The 26,209-nt window shown below is 41.0% G+C and overlaps 2 protein-coding genes across 3 annotated transcripts in view; both read right to left on the bottom strand.

Annotated features, from left to right (window-relative positions):
* LOC118338182 (pyruvate carboxylase, mitochondrial-like) overlaps positions 1-1,022 on the bottom strand; it is a 314,296-nt gene extending 313,274 nt beyond the window's left edge. Inside the window, exon 1 of the mRNA XM_035675438.1 lies at positions 479-1,022. Within this exon, the coding sequence (XP_035531331.1) occupies positions 479-480 (2 nt within the window). The 5' untranslated portion in view covers positions 481-1,022. The remainder of the gene's footprint in view (positions 1-478) is intronic.
* Positions 1,023-6,361: 5,339 nt separating this feature from the next.
* Positions 6,362-23,994, bottom strand: LOC118338036. 2 transcript variants are annotated; one of them, XM_035675192.1, is made up of 11 exons: positions 23,868-23,994; positions 12,695-14,094; positions 11,848-12,077; positions 10,181-10,386; positions 9,839-9,999; positions 9,564-9,667; positions 9,253-9,313; positions 8,503-8,591; positions 7,717-7,839; positions 7,205-7,305; positions 6,362-7,064 (listed from the first exon to the last, which is right to left on the bottom strand). In XM_035675192.1, the coding sequence occupies exons 2-11, from the start codon at positions 14,061-14,063 to the stop codon at positions 6,533-6,535; spliced, it is 2,976 nt and encodes a 991-aa protein (XP_035531085.1). In that variant the 5' UTR covers positions 14,064-14,094; positions 23,868-23,994; the 3' UTR covers positions 6,362-6,532. The 2 variants fall into 2 exon arrangements, with proteins under 2 accessions (XP_035531085.1, XP_035531084.1); XM_035675191.1 differs by lacking the exon at positions 23,868-23,994 and adding an exon at positions 15,256-16,192.
* Between the last annotated feature and the right edge of the window lie 2,215 nt (positions 23,995-26,209).

Below are 26,209 nucleotides of genomic sequence, written 5' to 3'. Positions count from 1 at the left end.
GCTCATAGGCTACTAATACAAAACCCCATTGAAAAAGACCCTAATTTCACAAGGGACCTCTTGCAGCAACCGCAGCGCCCTTTGATCCCACTTTGGCGACTACTGCTATGCGGAGTTAAAGTGTCTGTGTGCACAGTTGAGCTGAAAAAGCGTCAGAGAGTAGCTAGGAAAGTACATGAGCCAGTATTTACTTTAAAAAAAAATGAGTTTTCAATGCAGTTTGAGTCAGAGTTTGGTTCAGCTGGACACACGAGTCTGTAAATGGAGATCTGCAGCAACTGTGCAGCTAGGACAGTTGGACTTACACTTGCAACATCTGTTACCACGTTGACAGCCAGACACATGCAAGTAGGGTTACACATGCAGCCACTCCAGGAAAGGGAAATGGTTTAGGTCAAACGCACTCAATGACAGCAATACACCCGCACAAGACCCATTCATACCCGTGCACACGCACACATTACCCATCAGTACTCACATGCTGGTGCTCTGTCGGTGTCAGTAAAGGATGTGAATCCGCTGTCAAGTAACCGGACACCGAGTGTAAACAGCCGACTATCAGAGTGTGTTTATATGTGTGCGTTAACTTCTCTGCTTGCTAACCTCTCACTCACACACACACACACACACACAATCACAGACACACCGCTGCTGCTCGGAAGAGGAAGGAGATATGAGGGGTTTATATACACACACACACACCCACCCACACACCCACACACACACAGGTACACACGGAGTGACTTCGGGACGGCCGAGCGGGCGCTCAAAGCGTCGATACACACGCTGTCTCACACACACACACACACACACAGTCACACACACACACACTCTTGCTCAGTCCCTCTTATGTAGTAAAGGCGCTAGGACTCTGAAGCTAGTCGCTAACTGTCTACTATAGCTAACTTAGCTAGCAGCTGGCAGCGTCCGTCCCCGTCTGGCGGATATAGGAGTCTGCTACTGCGCCTGCCTCCTACTCCCTGTTAATCTCTCTCTCTTTCTCTCTCTCTCTTTCTCTCTCTCTCCTTAAGCTTTCATCCCTCTGTTTGACATGACGCAACCAGACACGCCCTCCTCCGCTGTCAACCAATCACAGAAGAGGACATGACAGCGCGCAGCGAGCGGCACCATTTAAAGAGCTCGGTGCTGGCGGCTCCGCTGCGTTACATGAAGTAGTTCAAGTGTCACAGTGTCATAACGGGGGGTACTGTGTAACATATTAGAATATAGTGTTATTAAGAGGGTGACTACAAGTATTGAAGGTCAATTTCCGGCACTGGTACCAAACTTTACAGGCCTATTAAGTGTTGTTTTTCATTACTAACACTGAAATGTGCCTTTTTACAGGAGGCACTTTGACTTGTTCAAGTAGTAAAAACAGAGGTGATATTAATAACATAACCATGGCTCTGTTCCGTGTAAGTGTCCCAGTCAGACTTGTGACAGTGAGCCTGAAACATGCCATGCACCCTACCAGGACGCTGAAACCAAAGCTGCCAAGTGGAATCATAAATTGTAATATTTACACCTGTTCCCTTTCAACTGCGGCATGTCAAAATGGCCTCCGAGAAAAAAATGTTGCAACTATAATTTCACATGTAATTGAGGAGAGATAAAACATTCATTCACTGGTCCAGGTTTACCTTTTTACATGAGACATTTTGCTAGCAGGAAAGGCACAAGTGTAAATGATTAAACTAAAGCTGCTATCATCAATATTTTTATTTTACAGTACTGAAAACGCTCAGTACCCACATAGTTAGCGACGTAGCTTAGGTATTCAGCAGCTAAAGAGCTAAATGTTTTCCTCAAGAGTTAGTGGAAACTAAAAAAGAGCCTAAAGGACAGTGAATATTGGACTTACATTTGTCAGGTGGTCAGGAACAGGAGGCATGCTAATGTTGTTCCGTATTTACTGGATGTGTCAACAGGCAGCTGTTTGCTAACAAACCCGCCATATCAACTTAAAAGGTGTGTCCGCGTTGTGTTAGCAACTTCCATTGCCCCCGAGCCAGAAGTCAGTTATTGCAAGATTAATGGACCAGAGTTATCATTAAAATGATCAGTTACACCTGTGCTTTTCCTGTTATGATTGTAGCCCTTCTTTCAAGGAAATGTATGAGTCCAAAACATCTCAACTCGACACGATATCTGAACTCAAATAATGGCCTCAGACTTTTGTCCACGATTATAATTTAATTACAATTTGTATCAAACAGTTCAGCTCAGAAATTTCCAATGGAATTGTTAAGAAATTACAGTCAGTCTTTGTGTGACTTTGAAAACAAGATGCAGTTATTACAGATATAATAAATATAGAGAAATATAGGCCATTTGCATTTGTTAATTTTGTATTTATTATTATGCTTTTGCTTATTATTATTCTAATGATGGAAACCAGACAGCTTGTTCTTGAGGACTAAGGGGAGAAGTTATTTTTTCTAAAAGCTTTGTTTTCCATTCACTCAAATATAGTAAAAGATACCAATTAGATTTCCCTTGATTTATTATTGAAGGGCTATTTATTTGACATTAAGTGTATAACCTGCATCATTAGCAGAATAGTTTATATAAATTGAATCCTGAACATTTAAGCCAGATTCAAATGTTTGGTAAGGTACTCATCAAGAAGCGTAAGGTAAAACATGATGTAAAGAAAGGGAGAAGAGGAAGTGGAAGTAAATGTTGTTGTGCACAGTATGAAAGAAAGAAAAAAGAGCTGGTGCAGAAAACAACTGAAAAGGACAGGATTTGATTACAGGCTCTTAAAATGGTTCTTTGTAGTCCTGCTTTGTGTGGACAATAGACTACTATGCTTTTATCTCAAGAACCACACAATACACACACATTCTAACACTGATCCCAACCTGTAAATGCCTGCTTGATCCAACCCTAATTTAAAGGGGAAATACACTCTATAACTATAGGTTTATTGGTATAAAATCATCTTTAAGTTGTTGTTGTTTTTTTGTTTGTACCTATTCACGTTTACATGTTGTGATGCAAGGACAGAAGTTCAGTAACACACACTGACACAATCACACACTGGTTTACTCATACGTGATTGCTTTTCAACTCTTGTGTGTTCTCTTATCAGTTCCAGATAACAAAGTCTGTGTCAATGACATTCCTCAGAGGACGCGTTCAGTAGCAACCAGCTTTGTGGCAGGGGCAAAAATTAATGTGAGAGTTAATGATGTAGTCAAAGGAGTTAGTTTGTCAATAAGAAAGAGACACAAACCTAATCTTTTGGGATTCCTGAACAGTTCATATGACCTATTTTTTCTGATTACCTTACACTGCAGCTCTCACTGAACACAGGCAGTCTCTTAAAGGTTGTGATTAATACCATACTCTCATAGTTTCTCACAGAGCTCCTTTGGAGGCAGAGAGAGTCATCTCACACAGGCCAAGTGGGCCAACCACAAGCGTGCCAAAGTGTTGCATCACCAGTGTTGGTGTAGCTAGGCCACATTCAACCCACCTTAAAGAATTTTTATGGGGTTCGTTCCCTGTATAATAGACTCTCAATATTAATTCTGTTGTCATTTTGCTTATGTAAAAGGGTGCACAAATGTCAGGGGGTATGTTTGGTGGGGGTCAGTGTTTATCATCGTCCACACCTATGACACTGATTTCTAGGATGCTAATGTACTTTTTGCCCTACCTGGTAAGTCAGCTGACACACCTCTGAAGAGGCTACTGCAGAGTTTACTGACCTATAATATTAATTATTAAGGCTTAGCTTTTCCCCACCACACAATATCATGTGCCAGCAGCAGGAGGATAGTGAATAAAACTTTAAAGTTTCTGTTTTTTCCACAATAATGTAATGTGGCTGTGCCAACAGTTACATAATAAAGCCCAACCTCCAACTGTGTCAATGACAGCTGTCGGCCCAACGTACAGTGTCGCTCAAGTGATAAAACCGTGAGATGGAATCCTTCCTTCTTTTCTCAGATGCTAATTTTTCCAAGAAGGACAAAGTAAGTTCTCTCAATATAAGACTTTCTTCTGCAGGAGAGGAGGAAGAGAAGGAAATTAGTTTACCTTAACTAGTCCTAGCCTATAAAAGTAAAAAGGGAGTAGTAAACTACTATGTCAGGTGTCATTTAAAGTCACCTATGAATTACTTTATTTTGCATTTCCACAAGTTCAGCAGTTCTTTTTTAGTGTCCCTAAATTAAGGCTATTTTGCACTATGAGCAGTCTTTACATAGTACTACGTCTCAGTGAGATAAAGACAAAACATTGTTATCAGTCTCTTATGTTACATGTACATGCAGTCTGGTATTAGTTGAGGTTTCAGGAACGAGTGAGATAATATATTGGATAAAAATGTAGCTGTGATAAAACCTAAATGCATAACAGATGCCAGGATGAATCATATGCTGATTTGCTTCAACAATCTATTTCTATTTCTTTCTATTACTTGATTTTACCCAGTATATGTTATTACACTTTAATGTATGAGGATATCTTTACAGGACCGTGTGTATGTGAACAAACCTGCTGTAGTTTTGTTGGTAAGGCATTCCTAAGCATCATACCCTTGACACAACTGTCCTGAAAAAGCTGCTTTTGTTCACTGGTACCACTTGAGTGAGGAAAAACAAAAAGAAAAGCAGCAAATGAGAGACAGTGGGGATGGGTTGCGGTGGGGCCACGAGCTCAGTCAACTGGCAAAGAGTTGCTCTCCATGAATAGGTGAATAGCCACTGCTCAGTAACTTCTCTGTTTATTCTCTCCCCAGTCCCCCCTTCCTTCACCCTATTGGTCTAGTCTCCCTCTCCCCCTTTATCTACATGCTTGTGCTCTCGCTCCCTCCCTCTCTTTCTCTGAATATGGCCAACACTCAGGACTTCTGCTGGTTGCCACTATGATTTCCCCCTACTTTAACTTTCCAATTAGAGTCCAAAAACAAAACTCCAACCAATGACAGCGATTGTAATGCTGATCATTGCTCTGGGAAGTTAGAACTATTTATACTGGAGGCTATGGCCCCAAGAGCAAGAAAAGAGGACAAAGCTGACAACAGCTTGAGCACATTTATTAACTAGAAACAGCTCATACTCTATATTAGAGAAGTGGGAGGAAAGAATCTGAAAAAACGGGTGTCAGAGAAACAGACAGAGAAAAGAGGGCAAACAAACTGTGCTAGACATGGTGGACTTTTGTCAGGGGGGAGGAGCCATTCAGGGTAAGCACGTGATGCCGACAAATACATGCACATAGAGAGATGCATGAAATCAAACACATATCCATGCATTCGTACACTCAAGGTCCTTACCTCACAGGTTTTCTTTAGCAAGGATATACAGAAGGACATACGGCCCATTATAATATACCGTACGCACACCCGTGCAAACACTGTTATCACTGTCACAGTGACAGTAACATTCATGGAGATATGGAACCAAAGCTCACCACCTTGAGAAAGGCATCTGAGCCACCACAAAGAGGTGTAACTCAGTAGAGGTGAGGACAGACGAGGGATGACACACCTCTGCAGTCAGTATGAACACTAGCTTTTAGATACTGAAAATGTGCATTTGCTAAATAATGATGAACAGGATGTTGTTTATGTGAGGATTTTTAATGTCCAGCTCAGGTTTATGTCATTACCAACATTTATTTGCTTCATTTTTGAGGAATCTGAAATTCAGCGGACACTCTCTCACACAGATACTGTGCACACTACCCACACACGCACATTCATAATGCCTTTTTCCTCAGCATCTTCCAGGACACAGTCAAAACACACACACACACCCACACACACACACACACACACACACACACACATAATCAGTGTAGTTAACCATCAACAGGTCAATTCCGGGCACCCAAGTACTCAGACAGCTGTGAGAGAGGAGATGGTCTACCAAGGTCAATATTAGCCCATTATGGTGTTATATCAAAACCTTTCAACAAGCTCTGTGAGTGTGTGTGTGTATGTTCCTGTGGATGTGTTTGTTAGCTCATGTATGTCTATCTTTGGAGGAGGTTTAGACTTAAGAGCAAAAACATTTTGGGGGAAGTCAGTACAATCTGGCTTCTCCTGTGTGAGCATTAAAGGGATGGTTTGATATTTTGGAAAATATGCTTATTTTCTCTCTTGCCAAAAGCTAGATGAGAAGATCAATACGACGTCTGTCTGTTAAATATAAAGCTACATCCTGGAAGACAGTTAGCTTAGCGTAGCACACAGACTGAAAACAGGGGGAAACAGCTAGCCTAGTTCACAAATTAACATGTTATTTCTGGTTTGTTTAATATATGTAAGTGTTGTGGTTCTACTGAAGTCAGAAACATCAAAAAACAACCATAGGTTTAGTAATTTTATTCAAATGTCAAATGCATAAGAAACATTTAAATATGTAACACATTTAATTACACAATTTACAAAAACATAAAAATGTTTGAGTTTAAAAAAAGCACTTAATTTTGGATAAACATTTAGTTTGAATTAAACACACTTCTGAATATTCTTAGACCTTGGTGGTAGTAATGCTTGTGGGAGAGTTAAACTTTACTGCCAGTTGATTGGCTCTTTCCCTCCCACTGTCCCAGCTCCTACATTGTCTTTCCCATCTGTGTTGCAGAAGAAGGTCGCGGGGTCGGGGCCATGTCCGAATGAGCCCCATGATGGGTGGAAAGATAAGACAGTGGTGGGCTCTCTCTGATTCGAGTCTCCACCATCAATATTAGTGATTACATGAGAGTTTGAAGCAGCGATGTGGCTATATGTTACCACGGTGCTGGGATCTAGGACACTGGCATTGCTGGGAGTGATGGCGTTGCTATTGGTTACAGAATTGAGGACATTGTCGGCATTGCTGTTGTTGCTTGGTGTTCCAGGGAGGGCAGAGGAGGAAAAGGTCCGAGCTGGAGCCTGGGGCGGGAGCAGATTACTGCTTGGGGTTGGCATGAGGTTGGTGGAACGACTGAGAGCCAGACGCTGGGTGAGGAGCTGGTGCTGCAGCCGCCTGTCGGTCCAATCCTCCTGAGGCTGGCGGTGGATCTTCATGTGAGCATTGCGGGACTTGATTTTGTAGAACATTCTGGAGCAAGGAAAGGGTAAACAGAAAGACAGGTTTGGAAAGAAGACTTGAAAATTGATACCATCTGTAAGCTCACCCTGAAGCTAAACATGGAGAGAGTTTGTGTAGGAGCTTCCTCCAGTATGAATGGTCCTACTCACTTGCCACACAGCTTGCAGGGGAAGTAGCTGGCCAATGAGGGCACTGGAACCGCCTCCTCCAGTCCAAACTGTCTGTTCACTGGCTGACAGTTGGGTGTTACCTATGAAAACAGGACCAATTGCCGTGACTGACTTGTTGCGCTGCATTCCACACTGGATAACCGTTTAAGTCACTACACAAGCCTTTACAAATATTCCAAATTCTTTCTTACACCAGGAACACTATATATTTGTTTCTATTCTATAAGCTGTTTCTGTCAGGGATCAGACTGCAAGATGCAGTGGAGGCCACAGAGTATCCAAACAATACACACATTGCTAAAGGGACAACAACAACAACAGGAAAATAGAGAACAATAGAAAGAGGATGAGAACTAAAGCAAAAGGCTGACATTAAAACACAAACTGCAAGAAACATCAGCGGGAGACCCTGGATCAGCTGCGGCATCTTAACAAGAGGCAAAATGATTTTAACACTAAATCCCAGACTGCTTCTTTCACGTGTTTCTTACACTTTTCTGCTGCTCCATTTCTGCATCTCTTTTCTCCTCCTCCTTCTGTTTCTTCTGCTTGTCCTGGAGCCTCTTGCTCAGGTAGAAAAATTCAACACACTGGCACACGGTCTTCGTCCTCACCTGCAACACACACATACATGCAAACACCCACATAGTGAATACTTGGCACTCAAAAATGGACCTGACAGTGCAACTTTTTCCACGTCTACCTCAGCAAGATTCCAAATATTATGTTAGACAACATATTTCAGAAAAACATAACCAAACCGATGCATTCACTGTAAACTGATATTCCTAGTCTTTTATTTTCACTGTCAGTGAGTTTTAGTGGTGGTGCACTTTTGGTAATCTCATAGTTGGGTATGGTTGAATGAAGCTAACCAGTGGATCTGGTAATGGCACTTGCTCAAATTATAGACTAGAGATGCCAGACACACATTAACTGCCATCTTAAGGCGACCGTAAAGAGCTGAAGGGGAGGCTCATGCCTCATGCTAAATAATGTGGATGACAGAACTGCTAAACACGAGTATTACTCTGGCTTCTTGGCATCGCCATAATCAGAGTAAAACTGCTTTATCAGTTACACACTAGCTACACGGTATACTGCTACTGTGTGGTTGCTCTTATAATCCACAAAATATAAATATAAATAGTTGCAGAAATATTTAAGAGTCACTTTTATGCTAGGACAAAGACAGATTAGAAAAGGAAAGCACTGAGAGGTTAATCATTATAAGATTGCAGCATAAATAACAAGCAATGCATGAATAATAGTTATACCATTTTCTGTACGAGTGAAAACTCTTTTCCATAAGTTCCCAGAGCTGCACTGAAGACATTCTTTTCACTGTCTGTCCAAAAGTCACTACCTACAGAGAGAGAGGAGCCCGAGGGGGAAAGAGGGCATGAGAAACAATAAAAACAAATACCAACAGGTCACCCTGCAACAAATAACTTAGTAATAAAACCCTGTGGTGAATTGTGTAAATTCCTGCAGCAACTCCACAATAACTGGTGAAAAGAAAGGTGATTATGAGTCTGACACCACTGTGACTGTCTGCTTTAACAGTGCACCTTGCATGTACCTGTAAGTGTTGTTATGTGGCGGACAGGCAACCCACCTGAGTGGACACTACTGTGCAGAACTGTTACCTTACATTGTTTCTTGGTGGATTTTAAAGGAAGTTCAAAGACGATGGAGAGGGGAGGGAGGGGTGACATGGTGATGAGGGTGGCATGTGATGAAAGAGGCAGGAGGATTGGATTTCTACAAAGGCTACTATTGTATGTACAGTGGGAATGGTTACCCCTTTGCTGACTCACATTTTGACATGCAAACAACTGTTGATTGTTGTCACTGGAACACATTTTAGTTCATTTCACTTCTTTTCCTATTTTTGTTGAGATTTCAACTCAAAAACATAATCGGGTGAGACCGGAGTTAACTCAGGTTAAGACAGTTTAGGAATTGTCCTTTAACAGATTTAAGAAACCCAAGACTTAGAGCGAGGTCAAAGGTCAAAGGTTTACCAGGGTAGTGGTAGTCTCCTGTTGGCGAGGGCTGTGAGAACAGCAGCATCTCCAGTGTGGCCTGCACAGGAGAGAGGGATGGAGGAGGCAGAGAACAGAAAGATGAGGCATGCAATGGTTCTGAAGAGAACTAACTGGATATGAAGAAAGAAAGAAAGAAAGAAAGAAAGAAAGAAAGAAAGAAAGAAAGAAAGACAAGAGAGTATGAGTGGGTGATGCGTGGGAGTAAGTCATGGACTGAGGATGAAAATGATAGAGTGAGTGCATAGTAAAAGAATTAATGAAGAATAAATGAAGGAAGTCAGTGTTACCATTGTGTTCCCCTGACAGTAGTGCAGACAGTGCAGGGCCAGCTCTGTGTTACTGCCCCCTCCTGGTAAACAGCTGGAACTACACATGGATAACAGCTTCTCCACTGTTCATTCACGCACACGCACACACACACACACAACAGTCATCAGTTGTCATGACTGACAATGAACCGAATTTCTTGTTTTCAGGGTCTATCTTTCCTGACATGTTCTGCGCCATTATTACTTTGAGCTATTTATTCAAAAAGGTTTTGGCTAGGAAAGCTTTATTTTACCTTGGTCTTGTGAGTTGGCACCCTCCTCCAGCTCGCCCCATGGTTTCCAGAGCAACTGTTCCCTAGGGGATGCCTCCTCTGGTGACCACAACCCTGAGCCCTTGCCACCTACAAAACAAGGAGGAAGCTCTGCCTGGAACTCACAGCCCACGTTGACATACCTGAAAGCGAGAAAGTGAAAAAGGTCAAACTCATAAGATACAGATTTGTTCTATCTGCATGTGTTTCTGAACGTGCATCAAAATACACAAAGTGATAGACAGTCAAGCGATACATTTGCCAGTTTTTTGTTCACTCAATGTTCACTCTCGCAATGTTGAGCACCCACAGCATTTCACTTACGGTAACACACCACCCTCATCGTCTTCTTCTCCACATGCTGTTTCCTCCTCTCTATGTTGGAGAGATGAGATGGAGTAGTACAGCCCCCTCCCCCTGCGTACAGGATTGAGGAGGGGTCGAGGAGTGTAGCGGCCCCTCTTTTGACCCCTGCTGGAGTGAAGGATACTGTAAAATGGAGTTCCAGTGAAGATCGGGGAGGCCTGTTGCTGCAAGAACACAAGGAAAAAGCGGTTAGCCTTTTAGGATTAATACACAGTAATACGCAAAAGCAGAAATAAAAATGTGGTGTGTGTACAAGTTCTAAAAGACAGTATTTAGACACGACCTAACAGTTTTTGGGTGGGGGTTTGGAGGCATCTAAAAGGCAACTCCTCAAACATGTATTTTGAGTATAATTGGTTGCCATTTTTTATTTCACCAACTCCATATCTGTCTGATTTACTCACTGCATCTATTCATACATACATCTCTAAAAATAAAACCAAGACTGTGGTTTGCTGTTGGAACTAACGTAATTTCTTGACAAACAACCATTTACGTATACGCCCACTACATCATCACAGCTTCTCCAGCTGTAGCGAGCGCTGCCTCCTCGCTACTCAGTCTCCAGTGGGTTTTATTGATGGAAGTGACGACAATGCGCAAACCTGGCAACCCCACCATGAAAATGTGGCTTCTGCAATGTAGTCGATATTCATGAGCTAGACTTATAAAGCCTGTACTTATACTTTTCTGTACATAATAAAAGGTCATTTTGGCCTGGATACTTCCTGTAACTAGAGGTTCAACCAATCAACAGAAGTGTCCTTTCTGACTAATAAAGAGAAAGCTAAGAAAAATAAAGATGGTAAAGAAAAAACAGTAAAGAACCACTAAACATAGTGCAAGGCGGAGTTCGCCCCCATTCATTTTCCATTCATTAACGGTACATGAGCAGTTTGATTTGAAAGGCATTGTAGGATTCCAGGCAACTGACCAGCAAAAAAGAAAAAGTGACTCAGTGGTGGGACAGCAAGCTTAGTGTTTGCTAGCAGTGTATGAATGTCTGTGGAGGTTCTCTTTAAGGGATATTTTCCATGTCCCTGGCCTGCATGATTACAGGTACAAATAAAAACAAAATGCTGCTTGGCACACCGTCACATTAATTGTGGGAGAAAGTGCAGATTGCTTATTCACACACTTAGTGCTAATGAGCTAACTACAGGCTGGCTGTGGGTCTTTCAGTCTACAGCGCTGCTAGCAGCTCTGTGAGGCTGCAATGCTGACATCAGCATGCTAACATTCACACAATGACAATGCTGACATGCGGCTGTTTAGCAGGTATAATTTTTTCAATGTTCTTAGCATGCTAACATTTACTAATTTGCACTGAACACAAGTAGTGGACAAAACGTTGATGGCTAAAACAGGGGCAGATCTAGAGGGGTGGTAAGAAATGCCTGCCCACCCCAGCGGCCACCCTAGTTTGGTGGCAAATTTAACACATTAATTAAGATTAATTCAAAAATAAACATATGATTAAAACATTAAAATGTATTTAATGATCTGTTATTACCACAATTTAAACTAAGTGATAGGCTTATGGTCAATGAAAAAAATTGTAATATAAAAGAATTTATTGATTTCTAATTCCGTGTGTGAAAATGAGTAGACGTGGCGTACTGTACCTGCAGCTGTGATTGGTTCAGATTGGTCGGTCCATTCTTTACTTTCTGGGTCACCGTGTAAGGGGCTATCTTTTCCGCTGCCTCATGTTGTTGGCCGGAAAGGTGAGATGGATGAGAGGGAAGATGGAAGGAGGAATGAAGGGATGGAGTATTGGAAGGACAGAGTGTACTGGGTGGGTGGAGCGACGTGAGGAATGGCGATTCTGGAGACTGAAGGATGTTGTGTGAGGCTGGAAAAAAGAGAAAGGGGGAGAACAAGAACAGTAGAAATTCATGATGTTGTCAGTGCTTCATAATGGTCTGTGCTGTAAAACTGCTTGATCATTTTGAGCGTGGCAGACAGTCAGACAAAACAAAACGGGGGGAAAAAAACAGAAACATCACGGTTCTCTGTGCAGACAGGAAAGTGTTACAGCACACAGTGACAGAAGGTGTTTGTTGGTTGAAAACACTATCAATTCTTGTGAAAAAGCACATGTGAACTCTAAGCATACATCCTGGATATAGCCTGCTCTTCTTAAAGTTTTCACATTGCGTAAAATAGTACAAAAGACGTCTTTTACAAATGGTTTCATACATGAAAATGTGAAAAGTGAAAATGTAATTTGCATACGGGAAATGGGAAATTTCACAAGTTCACCTACTAAAACCCACATGTCCCGTAAATTAACATGAGGGTATTAACCTGTGGTTTTCTGTGTAAGTTCATTTTTAAGTATACTCTCTATTTATTACTCTATTTCAGTTTTGTCTTTCTCAAGCAGTTATGGCAAACACTAAATAAAAAATGTTATGTTCTTCTTGCTACCATGCTTTCATTCACAAAAATGAACACACAGTAGCTTACCTGTGATGTTGCCATAGTCACTGCCGTGAGAAGATCTCAGGTTTCCCTCGATGTTGCTAGAAAGTGGAAACTTCCACATCATCTGGGGGGAATGGATTGATGGGAGAGACTGAAGGCGGGAAGTGAAAAAATGGAGCGCACCAAGTGAATCCCCCCCCTGGGACACTGAATGTCCGGTGCCCACAAACGAACCGGGAGACTCCATCTTGGAAGGCGAGTGCGAGGGAGGAGGTAGAGGTGTGGGCGGAGGACTAAGAACGGAAGACATGAGGTGGGAAGAAGAGGGGTGAGCAGGTGAAGAAGAGGAGGAGGGAGGCAGGTAGGAGTCCGAATCAAAAGCACAGCTGTGCCTTGACTTGACCAATCCAGGGCTTTCTCCTCTCTCTACTCCATAGTCCCAGATTTGTCCAGAGGAATCCCCGATGGGAATGACAGGGCATCTTCTCTTTCGCTGGGAGAGGAAAGCCTCGGAGAAGGAGTCCAGTTTCTGTGTGTATGTCCCGCTGCTGATGCCGACAGGTGATCTCTGCGGTAGGCACCCCGAGGTCAAAGTGAGGCTGTCTGCTGTCCCTCTCCACCTGCCATCTCCGGACTGACTCGACGGAGAGACACTGAGCCAGGGTCCTTCAACCTCAAGAGGCTGTAGCTGATCCTCGCCTGAGCCACAGCTGGACCCATAATCTTCTTCTCTTCCTAAATAATTATCACTCACTCTTGAATCAGTCCTACAAAACTCTACACTGCTGTCACTAAAGCTCCCTGGCGCACTTCTGTTGTAGGAAGTAGTTTGTTTAGTATAATGGCTAACGTTAGCCTCCCTATTGTAAACCGTTTCGCTTTTAGCTTCATAGCTAGCATGGGCATAATTATTATAGTTTGCTCTGAGTTTACGCCTGACTCCATCCTCGTTGCTGCAATTCATGGTGTAAAACACATCATTTGCGTTACTGTAGCAATCACCTTTACTATAAAAATCATCTGCAGCGCTTTCACAACTTTTCCCGTCCTCCCAAACTTGCTCTTTTTTGCTACTCCCGTACCAAGGGTCGGCAAAATGGCCGCCTAACCCGCCTTCTCCGTCAAGATGGCCTCCCAAGTTAGCATCTCCATCCAAACCGCTACCACTTGTGTTTAGCAAGCCTCTGTCAACCCCACTGCTCGCCCTCCTTCCCCCAGAAGAGTTGCTGGAAGTCAGGAAGGAGGTTGTGGATTCTTCCCCTCTACTTCCATATTGAGTATCCAGGGCAGGCTGAGAGGACGGGTATCCTTCTTCAGGGTCTTGAAGGCTGGGCAAGGTGAGGTGAAAAGATGGGCGGTGGCGATGGTGGTGGAGGTTTGGGAAGGATTGGGTGGATGATCGGTCGTCCATGATGGCTCGCTGGGTGTAGCTAGAGTGCCTACTGGAGGCAGACAGAAACAGTGTGAAAGTATGAACGAACAAATACAATAATGTAACATTAGCGCTTTGATTAGTGTTACACCCAATTAGAAATTTGAGCTATATAACAAATGTTATTTCCTTAGCTGTCACCAAACATGGTGCCTCATTAGTATTTAGTTATGATTAGATGGAACAGGTGAAGACTGACAGGAAGGGGGGAGAGAGAGGGGATGACACGCAGCAAAGGCCCACAGGTTGGACTCGAACCAACATTTGCTGCAGCAAGGACTCAGCCTTGCTACATCGGGCACCAGCTAATGGTTTCAGATTACTGACGTATATGATCAATTAGATTAGAAGGCTTCACCTCATGACCAAGATCAACATCTAACACCATTTTTTAGGTAGATAGGTAGATATTAAGTGCTGGGAAAACAGGCTGGTTTCAAGTAACCGGAGTAGGCAGATGCTATCACATCTCATAAATCCTCTGTCCATAAATGGTTTGTATAGAACCCCTTCAAGTATTAAGGTCATTTTCTGATAATTCATGCACATTTACCATCTCTGCCTAAAATGAATTATGCAGGCTGCCAATGTACAGTAAGGGTACCTTCTTTATACCAAATGAAGCTCTGATTAGCAGTTTCTAGCATGCGTATTCCTGTTGAGCATCCACGCCGGCACAGTCTACCTCGACTGATGCCATTTGGTTTTGCTTGCCCCATAAAACAGGTTACAGATTATCCGTTGTGCTTGGAAATGTCTGCAACATAAACTGAAGAAAAATGCATTAGCCCTTGTGCCAAACTGGCAACACAGGAGAAGGAGAAGCTAAAGACAAGGTAAGTTTGCTAGCAAACGCAAAGCTACGTTCAACTAAAAGCAGTGCGAGTTCATAAGTGTTGGATAAAATAATGTTTTTCTAATGTTACTGTGATCTTCATAAAAACAATGTTTCAAGAGCACGGCAGGTTGTTAGAAATTCACTTTAAGAACAGACATACTGCAAACATTTACATTGCGCTGCAGTAAATCTGTAAGTCTTTCGTTGGTCTTTCTTCCTCGCAACCACATTCTGCTCTAAATAAGACGCTGAATGAGTCAGAAAGAGAAAGAAGAGGAAGATGACATGAAGAGACAAATACACTGTATACGTTTTGAGGTTGTTTTTTTTTACCAGTCTTTGGCGCTTAATTTCCTTTTCACATATGTTCGTCTTCTGTTGTTCATGTTTTCGGGTCCTAGTTGTTCTTCTGATTTTCTTCATCTGTCTCGAGTGTTCTAATTATTTCCCCCTTCAGATTTTTCAACCTCTCACATAGTCCTTCCTATGTCTGTCTCTCTTAACTGTGTATCTTCTGACAGCACACACACACATACACACACACACGCACACAGTCTGTCACACATAAAACAAAATGGACACAAACACGCAACCAGATACACAGACCACCAGATACATTGTCTTTTTCACACACATAAGCGCACACACACTAACTTACGCACTCATTTACTCGCTGATATACATGTACATGCGCACGCGCACGCGCACACACACACACACACACTCTCTGACTTTCACACTCACTTGCAGGTGTCAGAGGGGACCAGCGGGTAGTGATGTTGCCTCTCTGCCTTTTCGTCGTCGTGGTAACCACATCCTGAGGAAACAAACGCTGACGGATCTCCCTCCTTTCAGCTATCTTTATCTCTCTGCCCCCCTCCTCCATCTCTCTGTCTCTCTTTCCGTCTCTTTGCCTGTCCTTATCTCTCTCTGTCTCACCATGCGCCCAACTTTGTTTTTTCTTTCTCTCTCTTGTCCTGCCTTTCTTCTTTCGTTTGCTGGCTTTTCATCTCTCTGCTTTCCTCAGTCTTCTTGTCCTTGCTGCTTTTTGGTGTGCATCTATGTTCTTGTCCCACCCCCGTTTTGGCACTCTTCTCTTTTATTGTTGTTCTTTCCTGTAGTTCCTTTTTTTTAACATGCTTAAGTTACTAAAACACTCTGGGATTTCTTAACTCCTGGAGACTTTTAAATCAGCAGTTGAAATACACTTTTAGCACCTTCAGTTATATAAATACACATGTATTATACAACTGCAGGCTGTTGGTATAAGGTGCTACTTTGGGTGACCTTAGTAACATTTTTGCCCAAGTAATGAGTGTGATAAAGGTGTGTGTATGTGTGAAATATTAATGTTTGCGTCTTTCAGAATGTGTGAATGTACACGCAAACATCTTTGTGTGACTACATACAGTACATTTTTTTAAGTGTATGTGTATGTGTGAGCATGTGTGTGAGAGTGTGTATGCAGAGGCGGTAGCGTAGATGTTTACCAGATCAAGATTCTCCGGCTGAGTCAGCTGACAGGAAGTGAGAAAGAATGAAACAGGAAGGAAGACGGCGACAAACGATGAGGTTCAGGGAACCCTCTAAACACCCTGCAGCCCCACCTACTCACCTACCCACTCACCCACATACACACAAAGTTTGTACCTTGAACCTTTAACATGTCAATGTGCTGTTTTCTACCTTTGTTATGTCATTTAGCCTTAAAACACCCACTCAAACACGCACACGTAACCTCAAACATAACCGCTGACAGGTCCGCAGGTCCGTGAGCAACTTCAATAACTTCTGACGCACACACGTGCACACACAAGTCTGTTAAGCAAAGACAGGACAGGCAACGATAAAGCAGTTTAAATAAAGTTAGTGGTACTAAATTGTGTGACAAGTGAACACTAATTTTCTGCATAAATGTAAATGTAAAAATACTATATTACTAAATAATAGCCTAAAAAGACCAAAAAATTGAAATTTAAGCAAAACCCAAATAATGGTAAATAATGATGTATGAACATATTGGCAGTAGCTTTATTGTTTTGTTGATCAGGGTGATTTAAGCTTAATGTTAACTTCTTGCAGTATTGTTATTAGTTGTTAAAACTGAAGCAATTCATCTTTAGAATCTTAATGATCGTCATTTGTAAATTCAATTTTAGGATAAAGTAGTAAACAGTACAATGCGAAATAACAGCATATGGTATGTATAACATATGGTCAACTATGAAATGTACAAATTAAATGTATAAAATCTTGAATGAAATGCTCAAAGGATGTGTCACCTCACAGTTGCACGTCAGTACACCACTGGAGAATGTACTTCGCTACTTTCTAAATCTGGAAAATTGTGAATATTGTATTGAAAATGACAGCATCTGTTGTGAAATCAGGGACGTAAATACCTTTCTGATAAAACTGTCGCTTTCACTGAGCAATGGTAACCCTGTCGAGTTGATACTAAACTTGCTCGACTCTCACAGATGCAATTTATGATGCTGAAGCCGTTTGTGATCTGAGTGCAAGCAGTACTCGCAAATCGCATTTGTTAAACGGATCCCAGTTTGGATAAAAAGGTTTTTCGACCCTAAATGTGTTCACCAATCAATGTAGCATTATATATATTTCAGACAGAATCCTCCAACACATCACTGATTGGTAATAGTAAATAACTTTATCACGTGTGGGAGAGTGGCCAGAGTGAGACCGAGAAAAGGAGCAAAAGTGTGTGTGTAAGAGAGTCAGTGTGTGTAGGTGATCATGTTAATGCTGAGGTCACCTGTACAGTGTGACTACTTCTCATAGCTGGAAACCTCAGCATTAACATGCATAATAGATAATAATGTGGTAAGTACACAAAGTGTCTGACACAATAACCTCAATATTAGCATACATGATCACTTTATTTTATTGATGTATTATATCATGTTATTTGAAGCCAGTGCAGTCGCAGATAACATGACTACATTACATTTCTTTCAAATATTTTAAATCTGATGGTTTCCTGAGCTGCTGTAAAACATTTTCTGATGTCAATATAAAATAGATGATCAGTGTCGATACCTGAGTCATCTTTACATTGCTGGGGGCACACTTACAGCCAAACAACATGCAGTCGATTGACAGCAGGGAGTGAGATTCTCTTGCTCAAGAAGATTAGTCCTGAAAAATGTGCCTCTGAAAGGGAAATGAGACAGCACATTTCCCCGGACTCTTTTTACATTGCTCTTGCTCATCCAACATGGGAAGTACTTTGTTAAATTCAAACTGTCAGGTTAAAAATCCTCCTCTCATTACAATTTAGTCATATGTTTTAGAATAAAATGATGTCTTTTCAAGATATTTGATAATTAAGTGCAGCGAAGAAAAGACATCACAAAAACTGAGTATAGTTTTGTGGAATAAAAACCTTCAAATGTAAGGCGTCAAATTAAAGTGGTTTCTTACAGTTTTTTTTTTACTTTTTGGTCTCTGTATCTCCAGTTCAGCACATCCAGCCTTCTTTACGCCTGAGATTCTGACATGTTCGCCTATTTATCTGTGTCTCCCGTGTGTACGCATTTGCATACATTCGTGTATGTAACCATGAGAAAACAGTCGAATAAAGACATGTGTGCATGAAAGGATGTGAGAGGGTGGAAGGGGAGTGCGGAGGAGTCAGTATGGGGGAGACGTTTCTCTAGTTTTCTCTCAAATTAACTATAAAAAGCTGCGGGAGCAGAGGAGGGGGAAAGAAAGACGCACTTCTGGACTTTTTCTCTCAACTTTTTTTTTCTCCGAGCCTGCCTTCCGTCACTGAGAAATGAAGTGATGACTGGCGGGAACAGAGTAACAGAATGGATAAGGGAGAAATTACAGAACCGGATAACATGAGTTGTTGTTGCAAAACAGGCACCCTCTTAGTCTTGTGACTACCAGCACTGAAATGATAATGCCAAGGTGTTTGTGGAATAAGCTAATGCCCCGTCGATAACCTTTGTTGTTACATGACGATGGCCCATGCTGACGCTGTAGATGTAGTGTAACGGACAGTACAAGATGGTGTATATAAAATACTGAACGCACAAAAGTGAAACTGCTCATCACTCAAGGAGAAGGTGAAAGAGACTTTTGTTAAAAAATTTAATATTTTCCTTGAATGCCTTTTCATGCAAACACTTAAAGCTAAAAGGCAACTCTGATTCAATGAAGAGATGTACTCAAAAGCCAGTGTACCTGTATTGCCAAATGATCCCCATTTGTTAACGAAAATCGTTTGGAAAATCAGTCATGGAGAGTGTGTTAAAGACATTATGTCTGAAACACTGTCAGACAGTATGGTAACATTTTATAAAACAAAAGCTAAATAGTAGACAGAAAGGTTTAAAAAAAAAAAAAATACATTCACATTGAACCTGGATTTATGCAATGCTTCAGTGCAGGGGAACTCTGTGAACTCACTGTGTCTGAGCTATGCTTTTTGGTTAATCACTTGGAATTGCTTAGGATCAGTATTTCAGTGGTAGACACAAACATAAGATACACGCCAGAGATTCACAGGGGACCCCAGGCAGGTTTGCGTGATATGCAGAGTTGCAGGAAAGTTTGACGACTTTGATGTATTTAAACAAAAAAATAATGTGGCTGAAATTGCATATTTTCTTTTTAATGCATATGGTGCTTTTACAAATGATTAAAAGCGCGCCTGAAACAGAGCTTTTGCGTCTAAAACAAGATCACAAGCCAAAAAAGACCCCACTGTGTGCACATGTGACTGCAATGCTAAACACTTCTAAAGACTGTTACAGGCTTCTTTTAAGTAAAACAAACCATTTCAGTCTGCACCACAGGAAGAGCCACCTGAAAGCATTTATAAAAAGTCCATAAAATGAACGAATACAGTAATTACAGCACAATGCCACATTTCTTTTTGTTCCACAATGCGTGGTTCCACGGTGGATATCACGGGACATTCTAATGTCAGTTTCACATGATGGACATTTATTAATACACAAGGTGAAATGCGCCAAAAGTTGGATGCGCATTCCTACGTAAGCCCAAGACCAGAGGGACAACCGTGTTTAAGCTGTAATCTAAAGGTGCACTGATTGACCTAAACTGTAAACTGTAGTCTCCAATAACCCGTATTTCAACTTTTTTAAGAGCTAAAGCCGTTATAAAGCTTCCAACTTTCAATTTTCTGCAGCATCATGTTGTAGATATGCGTAGAAATGAATGGCAACTTTACGATCATGTCCATTTATTTGGTTAAAGTCCGTCATTTCATTGTGATTAAATCTGATCACACATAAAGCTGCAAACATGTGACACTGCTGATACAGAACGATACTGGCAATATGCCACTTTCCATTATTGTGAATTCTACATACATGGATGCAGAAAATACCAACAATTATAATTTATTATTGCAAGGGTCTGAGTTCTGAATAAAATGATCCATTCAAAGAAAGGTCACAGAGGTCAGGTGCAGTATTGTAAATATATAATAAAATACAGTATTGTGTATTTTTGTGCTTGAAACTGGCCGCTGATACGCTGCTAAACATACTATAATTCTGGTGAGTGCACAGGGCTAAACTGCCAGTAAAACGATTAACTCGGAGTAAACAAATATTAAATATTGCATTCAGATGCCGCATTTTGTATTTTTTAGAACAAAAGGAATTACAGTCGATCTATTCTGCTGATAAAAATACCAGTGTCAGTAATGAAAGCTGCAACATGTCTTGGTGATTCAGGTTGTGATGAGAGCGCAGTATTTGCACAGGTCCTAATCTATGCTATTATTACTAGTATATAGACACTGGGGCCATCCCATGATCGTAAACCGTTTTCCCTCGAGGACCATTAGAATTTTATTGTATTTCATGTTTAAAGACAGCAACACAAAACCTGCAGATGAACTTCATGTTTAGACTTTTGCCGTTAACATAATTCTACTTTTACTATAAAAGAAAATGTTTAAAAAGCTATTTTCTTGAGCAATGTGTTTCGAAGGCCCCAAATGTTGTTTCACCCCAAAAAATTCTCAAACAATTTTGGAAATTTTGCTCAATGCAAAATAGTTAATCCGTCTAAATGCACTCCACTTCCTGAATTTTTTGAAAAAAACAGTTTTCTTTGTTAACAGCGTGAACTGATGATTGATGATCAGCATAGCCAGTCCTGGAAACTGGTGAGTGAGCAGTGATCACTAACCAGGCAGTGATCGGTGCAGTCATATTAAATCGGATCAAAAGTGAGGAGGCAAAACGCCTTATATTAACATCTACCCACAGTCTGCTTGCTGCTAATGAGATGGATGATGGATATCATCTGCGTTACTGTAGCGTCTTACACTCCAGGTTTCTCACTGCTGTAGCTTTACATTTTATAGTGACTTTGATGTCTGCATAACTACAGTAACACCCGCAGTAATATAGCAATATGACAAAGCCAGCAGGACAAAATATATATTATAGAGTTCCATTTTTCGTGTCCTATTTTTCACATCTTTAAATCAAACTGGATGAAGCTAGGATTAATGAAGAGAATTTATAAAGAAAGTAACTAAGCTACATAACTATAAATGGATCTAAAAGAATATAAAGCACAAAATAGATATTGATGGATTTCGCAAACAATAACCCTTTTCACCTAATTCACCACTGCCGCAGATTAGAAGTTTCATATTAATTTGAATGGCGATCCTCTGTTTGTAGTCAAGTGATTTTAGGTTACACACACTCGATTTCCTTGCAAAAACTGCACCATAAAGATAAAGGAATATTGTAGGCAATGACTATATGCCTTCAGTTCACTGGGTGTCTGCATGGGAAGCTAAGTAGAGATGGAGGCCACTAAGAGGCCTACAGCAACTGAGGGAGCCACAGGTTTCCACGTTGAGAAGGGAGACACTGTACACAAGACAACTGTTTTCCGGATGCTTCACTGGCAGCAGCTTCATGCCAGAGCAAAAAACCACTGTTGAAAAGATGTCACATGACTTCTCAGGTCGTCCGTCAAAAGGCAAACCAAGTAGTTTTACAGCATGAATGGACTAAAATTTAGCTTTCTGGCTATCATACTAAATACCATCAGCACCATCCCCACCCTGAAGCGTTTTCAGCATCATACAGTGGGGATGGTTCTCTGCAGCTCTTATGAAACATAAGGCCAAAGCTACACAGAAAAAGGTGAAGAATTAGACATTAATGTTACGCAATGTTCAAGTCAAACCTCAGACCAGAATATGTGAGAGAACGTAAAATTTCTGATGACTCGCGCCGCCAGTGTTACTTAACCGAGGTTGAGCCCTTTTGCAAAGAATGTGGAAAGACTGCTGCGTCAACATGTCTATTATACTAGACTAGAGGGAGATGAATTCTTATGCATTTATTTAGTTTGTGTTTTAGTCTGTTGACTACTTAGAAGCATTGTATATCAGAGGCCTAGTAAGTTAATATTACAACGAACAGTGGACTACTTCTTTGAATCCTCCTTGATCTTCATATGTGTCTGGATAAAACTGAAATGCACTGCAATCCATTGCAACCTTCTTCCGTTTCCTCATTTCAACCCTTCTTCCAGACAGAGTGTGAAAGCCCATGAACAATGCAACTGAAGCCATTTAAAGATGAGTACTGGTGCAGCAAGAAGGCAACTCGACTCAATTCAGGTTCATCTGGATTTGATTTTCACGTTGAGTAGCGAAAAATGTTGAATGGAGATGTTTTTAACTCTGGCCTTCGTTGACACAGACGCAGAATTTCTGAATTCATGCCGTAAAAAGTAAAAAACAACAACAACAGAAAAGCAGTTGTTGCTCCCGTTCTGTCTGCAGATGTCAAAGGAGGTCACAAAATCAAAGGAGGGCAAAAACAGTACAGAGAATACAAACTCTTCTTCTTTAGTTTGGCTAGACTAAATATTATACAACCTCCAAAATGACTGAAGCATGTTAAGACTCCTGTAAAGCAGTTTCAACAAAAACTAACCCATATAACTTTAATTACAGTAGGAGTTAGTAGTAGTAGATTCTTAAAAAAGGTTAGTATATTAACGGTTACATCCTATACTTCAGGGACTTTTGCTGTCAATAACTAAGTGGGTCAGGGGGTACACTGAGGCTCTGGTTTATCATATCAAGATATCTTAACTAGGAACAAAGTCAAGCATGCGGTCGTTTTTAAGAACATGTTTGGTGTAAGCAAATGTTATTGCGGGTAACAACACTGAAATGCAACAAGTGATGTTGAGGCTCAGAGCTCAGTATTGTATAGTTTGTCATTGTCGGGGGGGGAAAGCCTGGTTTTACTCATGCACTATGCGTTGAACTTCTTGTCAATCAAACTGATTAGATATTCTCTGAGAGCACATTTTCTGATCAAAATACTCTCATTAGAACAATTTGCTAGATTTCGGTAGCAAAAAAGCAGGAGAATCCAGTTCATTTACATTTTCCCTTCATCTGTCTAAGTGTAAATGTATGAAATATAATGGATATCGTCCTAATATCGACTAGCAGCCGCTTATTTGTGCACAACGCACATCTCAGCCTTCTAATTTCTAAATGCATCTCCTACTTTGTGACCTGAATTGGGCAGATTTGTGAATTTTAACTGGACTACACTTACATGCTGCTATCAAAATCCACGTTCACATCATTCACATCATCATTTAACATTAAACCCATGAAAACCCTACAAATGGTCACCTTCAGATGTACATTTTATTAGTTAAGTTAGCAAAAACATGGCTCCCTTGGATAAAAGTAACTGTTAAGTGATGCCAGATAAAGAGGACTCAGGGGGGACAGGTGTGTTTTAGTAATGTGAGCGTATGCTAATAATGCTAATGTTGGGTTTAAGTTGAACTTTCTCTAAACTCATCCAGAAGGACTCCTGTCTCAAAGTGCTTAAACAAACCAAAAACCCTCAACTGTAACAAGAATAAAACTGAAGTCTTACCTGTTAAGTTGTCATTACGGTGAAAGATGTGTCAGTGGCAGTGAAATGCATGTGTCTATGGTCTGCTGGTAGGTAGACATGTGTGTGAGAAAGGGGGAGGAGAGAGAGACGGCGAGCGAGAGAGAGAGAGACATGTAGTTTCATCAAAGTTTATCGGCCACTGACGTTCTTTCAGTTTATTTCAGCCTTTCATCCACCTTGTCATAATGCCACTGTGTGTGTGTGTGTGTGTGTGTGTGTGTGCGCGTGCATGCAGGTGTGTGTGGTGTGTGTGTGTGTGTGTGTGTGTGTGTGTCAAGCTGTGTCATAATGATGCTGGAAACAAGAGAAAAACACCCTAGTGTGTGGCTTCAACCTCTCTCTCACACACATTCACACATACATACACACACACACATGCACTCATACACACACTTTCAGTTTGAGTAGGTGTTTTTTTTTTCTCCCCCCTCATCCCTCATTTTCTCTTATGGTCTCTTATGGTCTGTTATACATGAACATAGAAAAACCAAAAGAATGTAGTATATGCTAATATCCAGCACGTCACTTATGTACGTTCAGCGTTGGTGCAGATATTCACATTTTTGTCTTTTCACCCTACCAGAGAAACAAAAACTACCAGTCACCGTTGTTGTAGAGTCCTGCTCTAGTTTTGGGGACAGTTAAAAAAAAAGGTTTTACATTTATTCTCTTCCTTGACGACAGTTGAAGAGATCAATACTACTTCAATGGCAGCACGGTAAATATGTAGCTACAGCCAGCATCTGGTTAGCTTAGCATAGGACAAAGTAGTGAGACTGGAAGTGGGTGATAGCAAATACTGCCTAGAAACACCTCTAAAGCTCAGTAATTAACATGTTCAATTTGGTATGAGGCTTGTTTAATCTGAACAAAAACTTCCCCATTTCCAGTCTTGAAGCTAAGCTCAATATGTCATTTCCCAACACGGCAAAATATTCCTTCAAAGAAGTCTCCTTAGTTTTGACTTTTGTTCCTTTAACTGAAAAAATTTACATTTTAGTACATTTTTAGCTAAACATACCTGGAGTGCAGGCTCCGAGGTTGGCTAACGGAGAAGGAGTTAGCAGGAGAGGTAGATGTTTCGGACTGGGGTACGGACAGAAGAAACAGAGAGAGGGTTTGAGAAAGAGAATAACGGGAGGAAGGTGGATAAGGGCAGGTTTATGTATAGATTTAATAAAACAAGCTTAAATAAAACATAATATATTATTAATGAGCTTTAGAGCTGAGTCTTTATGCTAAGCTAACCAGCTAGTGGCTGTAGCCTGATATTGAACAGAGACGAGAGTGCTTTCAACTCTCACCTAACTTTCAGCAAGGAAGTGAATACGCATATTTCCTAAACTGTCAAACAATTGCTTTAAGAACGGGGGTTTTCTCCATCACTTCATTCAATCTTGGATCTAGTCAAGACATTCACTATCTTAGTTTTCTTCTTATATATTTTGTATGCTCCTGAATTAATTTGCGTTGAATTAAATGACCACACAGCTAATTCAGGTACAGTGTTTAGGCACCGTGAAACTGTGCACAATTGGGGTTAACATTATGTATTTTTACTGAAGCTCTGTTATTGTTCTCATTGTTGGTAAAGTTGTAAGTCTGTAAAATAAAACAAAACACGTTGAAACCATAACACATAATGAACATGGTGAAAAATACAGAAAACAGTCAAATAAAATAAAAGTTCATATACTTTTTAAGGAAAAGAAAACATAGCCCTAACCAGGAGCTACTCTAGACCGATCCCCTAAGTTTCTGTCTGATGAAAATTGACGAATTTCAAATCATTCGAATTTATATGTATGGACTTTCTCTAAATAAAATGTTCCTCCGCATATCTGATTCTTCCAAGGTGGAGGGCAACTGACAAGTCATTTAGCTAGCGCTGCACTGAAGGTGGTTCTGGTGTTTTCCAGTGTTGTAGTATGTTGTCTTTGCTGTTCTGGAGCCATAAGCAGAGCAGGGGACAGATCCAACCCTTTCAAGACTGAACAGGAGTAACAGCTAGACTCTGAAGCACTGATACTAATCGCTGATAGAAGTTCAGAAACAAGGTAAATGAGTATAACTTGGCTTGAAACTAGGCTTGAGATGCCCCTGATCAAGGCACAGCACCTGAAAATGTTCCAGAAGAAGGGCACATTAGCCAACAGCTAATAATGTTGTGAATGCGTGAAACTGTATAAAGCGGAGTTTTGGTTAAACACTGTCAGACCAAAACCACAGAGAGACAAACATTTATTTGGTAATGAAGCTGCCATGATCTTATATATAAAGACTTATATTAAATGGTTAAGTTAGTGTCAGTATATTGAGTA

The sequence above is a fragment of the Morone saxatilis genome, unplaced genomic scaffold, assembly GCF_004916995.1.
Source record: "Morone saxatilis isolate NCDOM2014 unplaced genomic scaffold, NCSU_SB_2.0 Contig4, whole genome shotgun sequence".
Lineage (NCBI taxonomy): Eukaryota > Metazoa > Chordata > Actinopteri > Moronidae > Morone > Morone saxatilis.
Note: the sequence above shows the minus strand (reverse complement) of the source record. Positions and strands in the feature narration are given on the sequence as shown.

Coding starts and splice junctions, on each gene's coding strand:
- LOC118338036 (XM_035675191.1), bottom strand. CDS start 15,308: ATGAACAACAGAAGACGAACATATGTGAAAAGGAAATTAAGCGCCAAA. Junction 12,078..12,694: donor TGACTATGGCAACATCACAG/GTAAGCTACTGT, acceptor TCTTTTTTCCAG/CCTCACACAACATCCTTCAG. Junction 7,306..7,716: donor AAATGGAGCAGCAGAAAAGT/GTAAGAAACACG, acceptor CTGTTTTCATAG/GTAACACCCAACTGTCAGCC.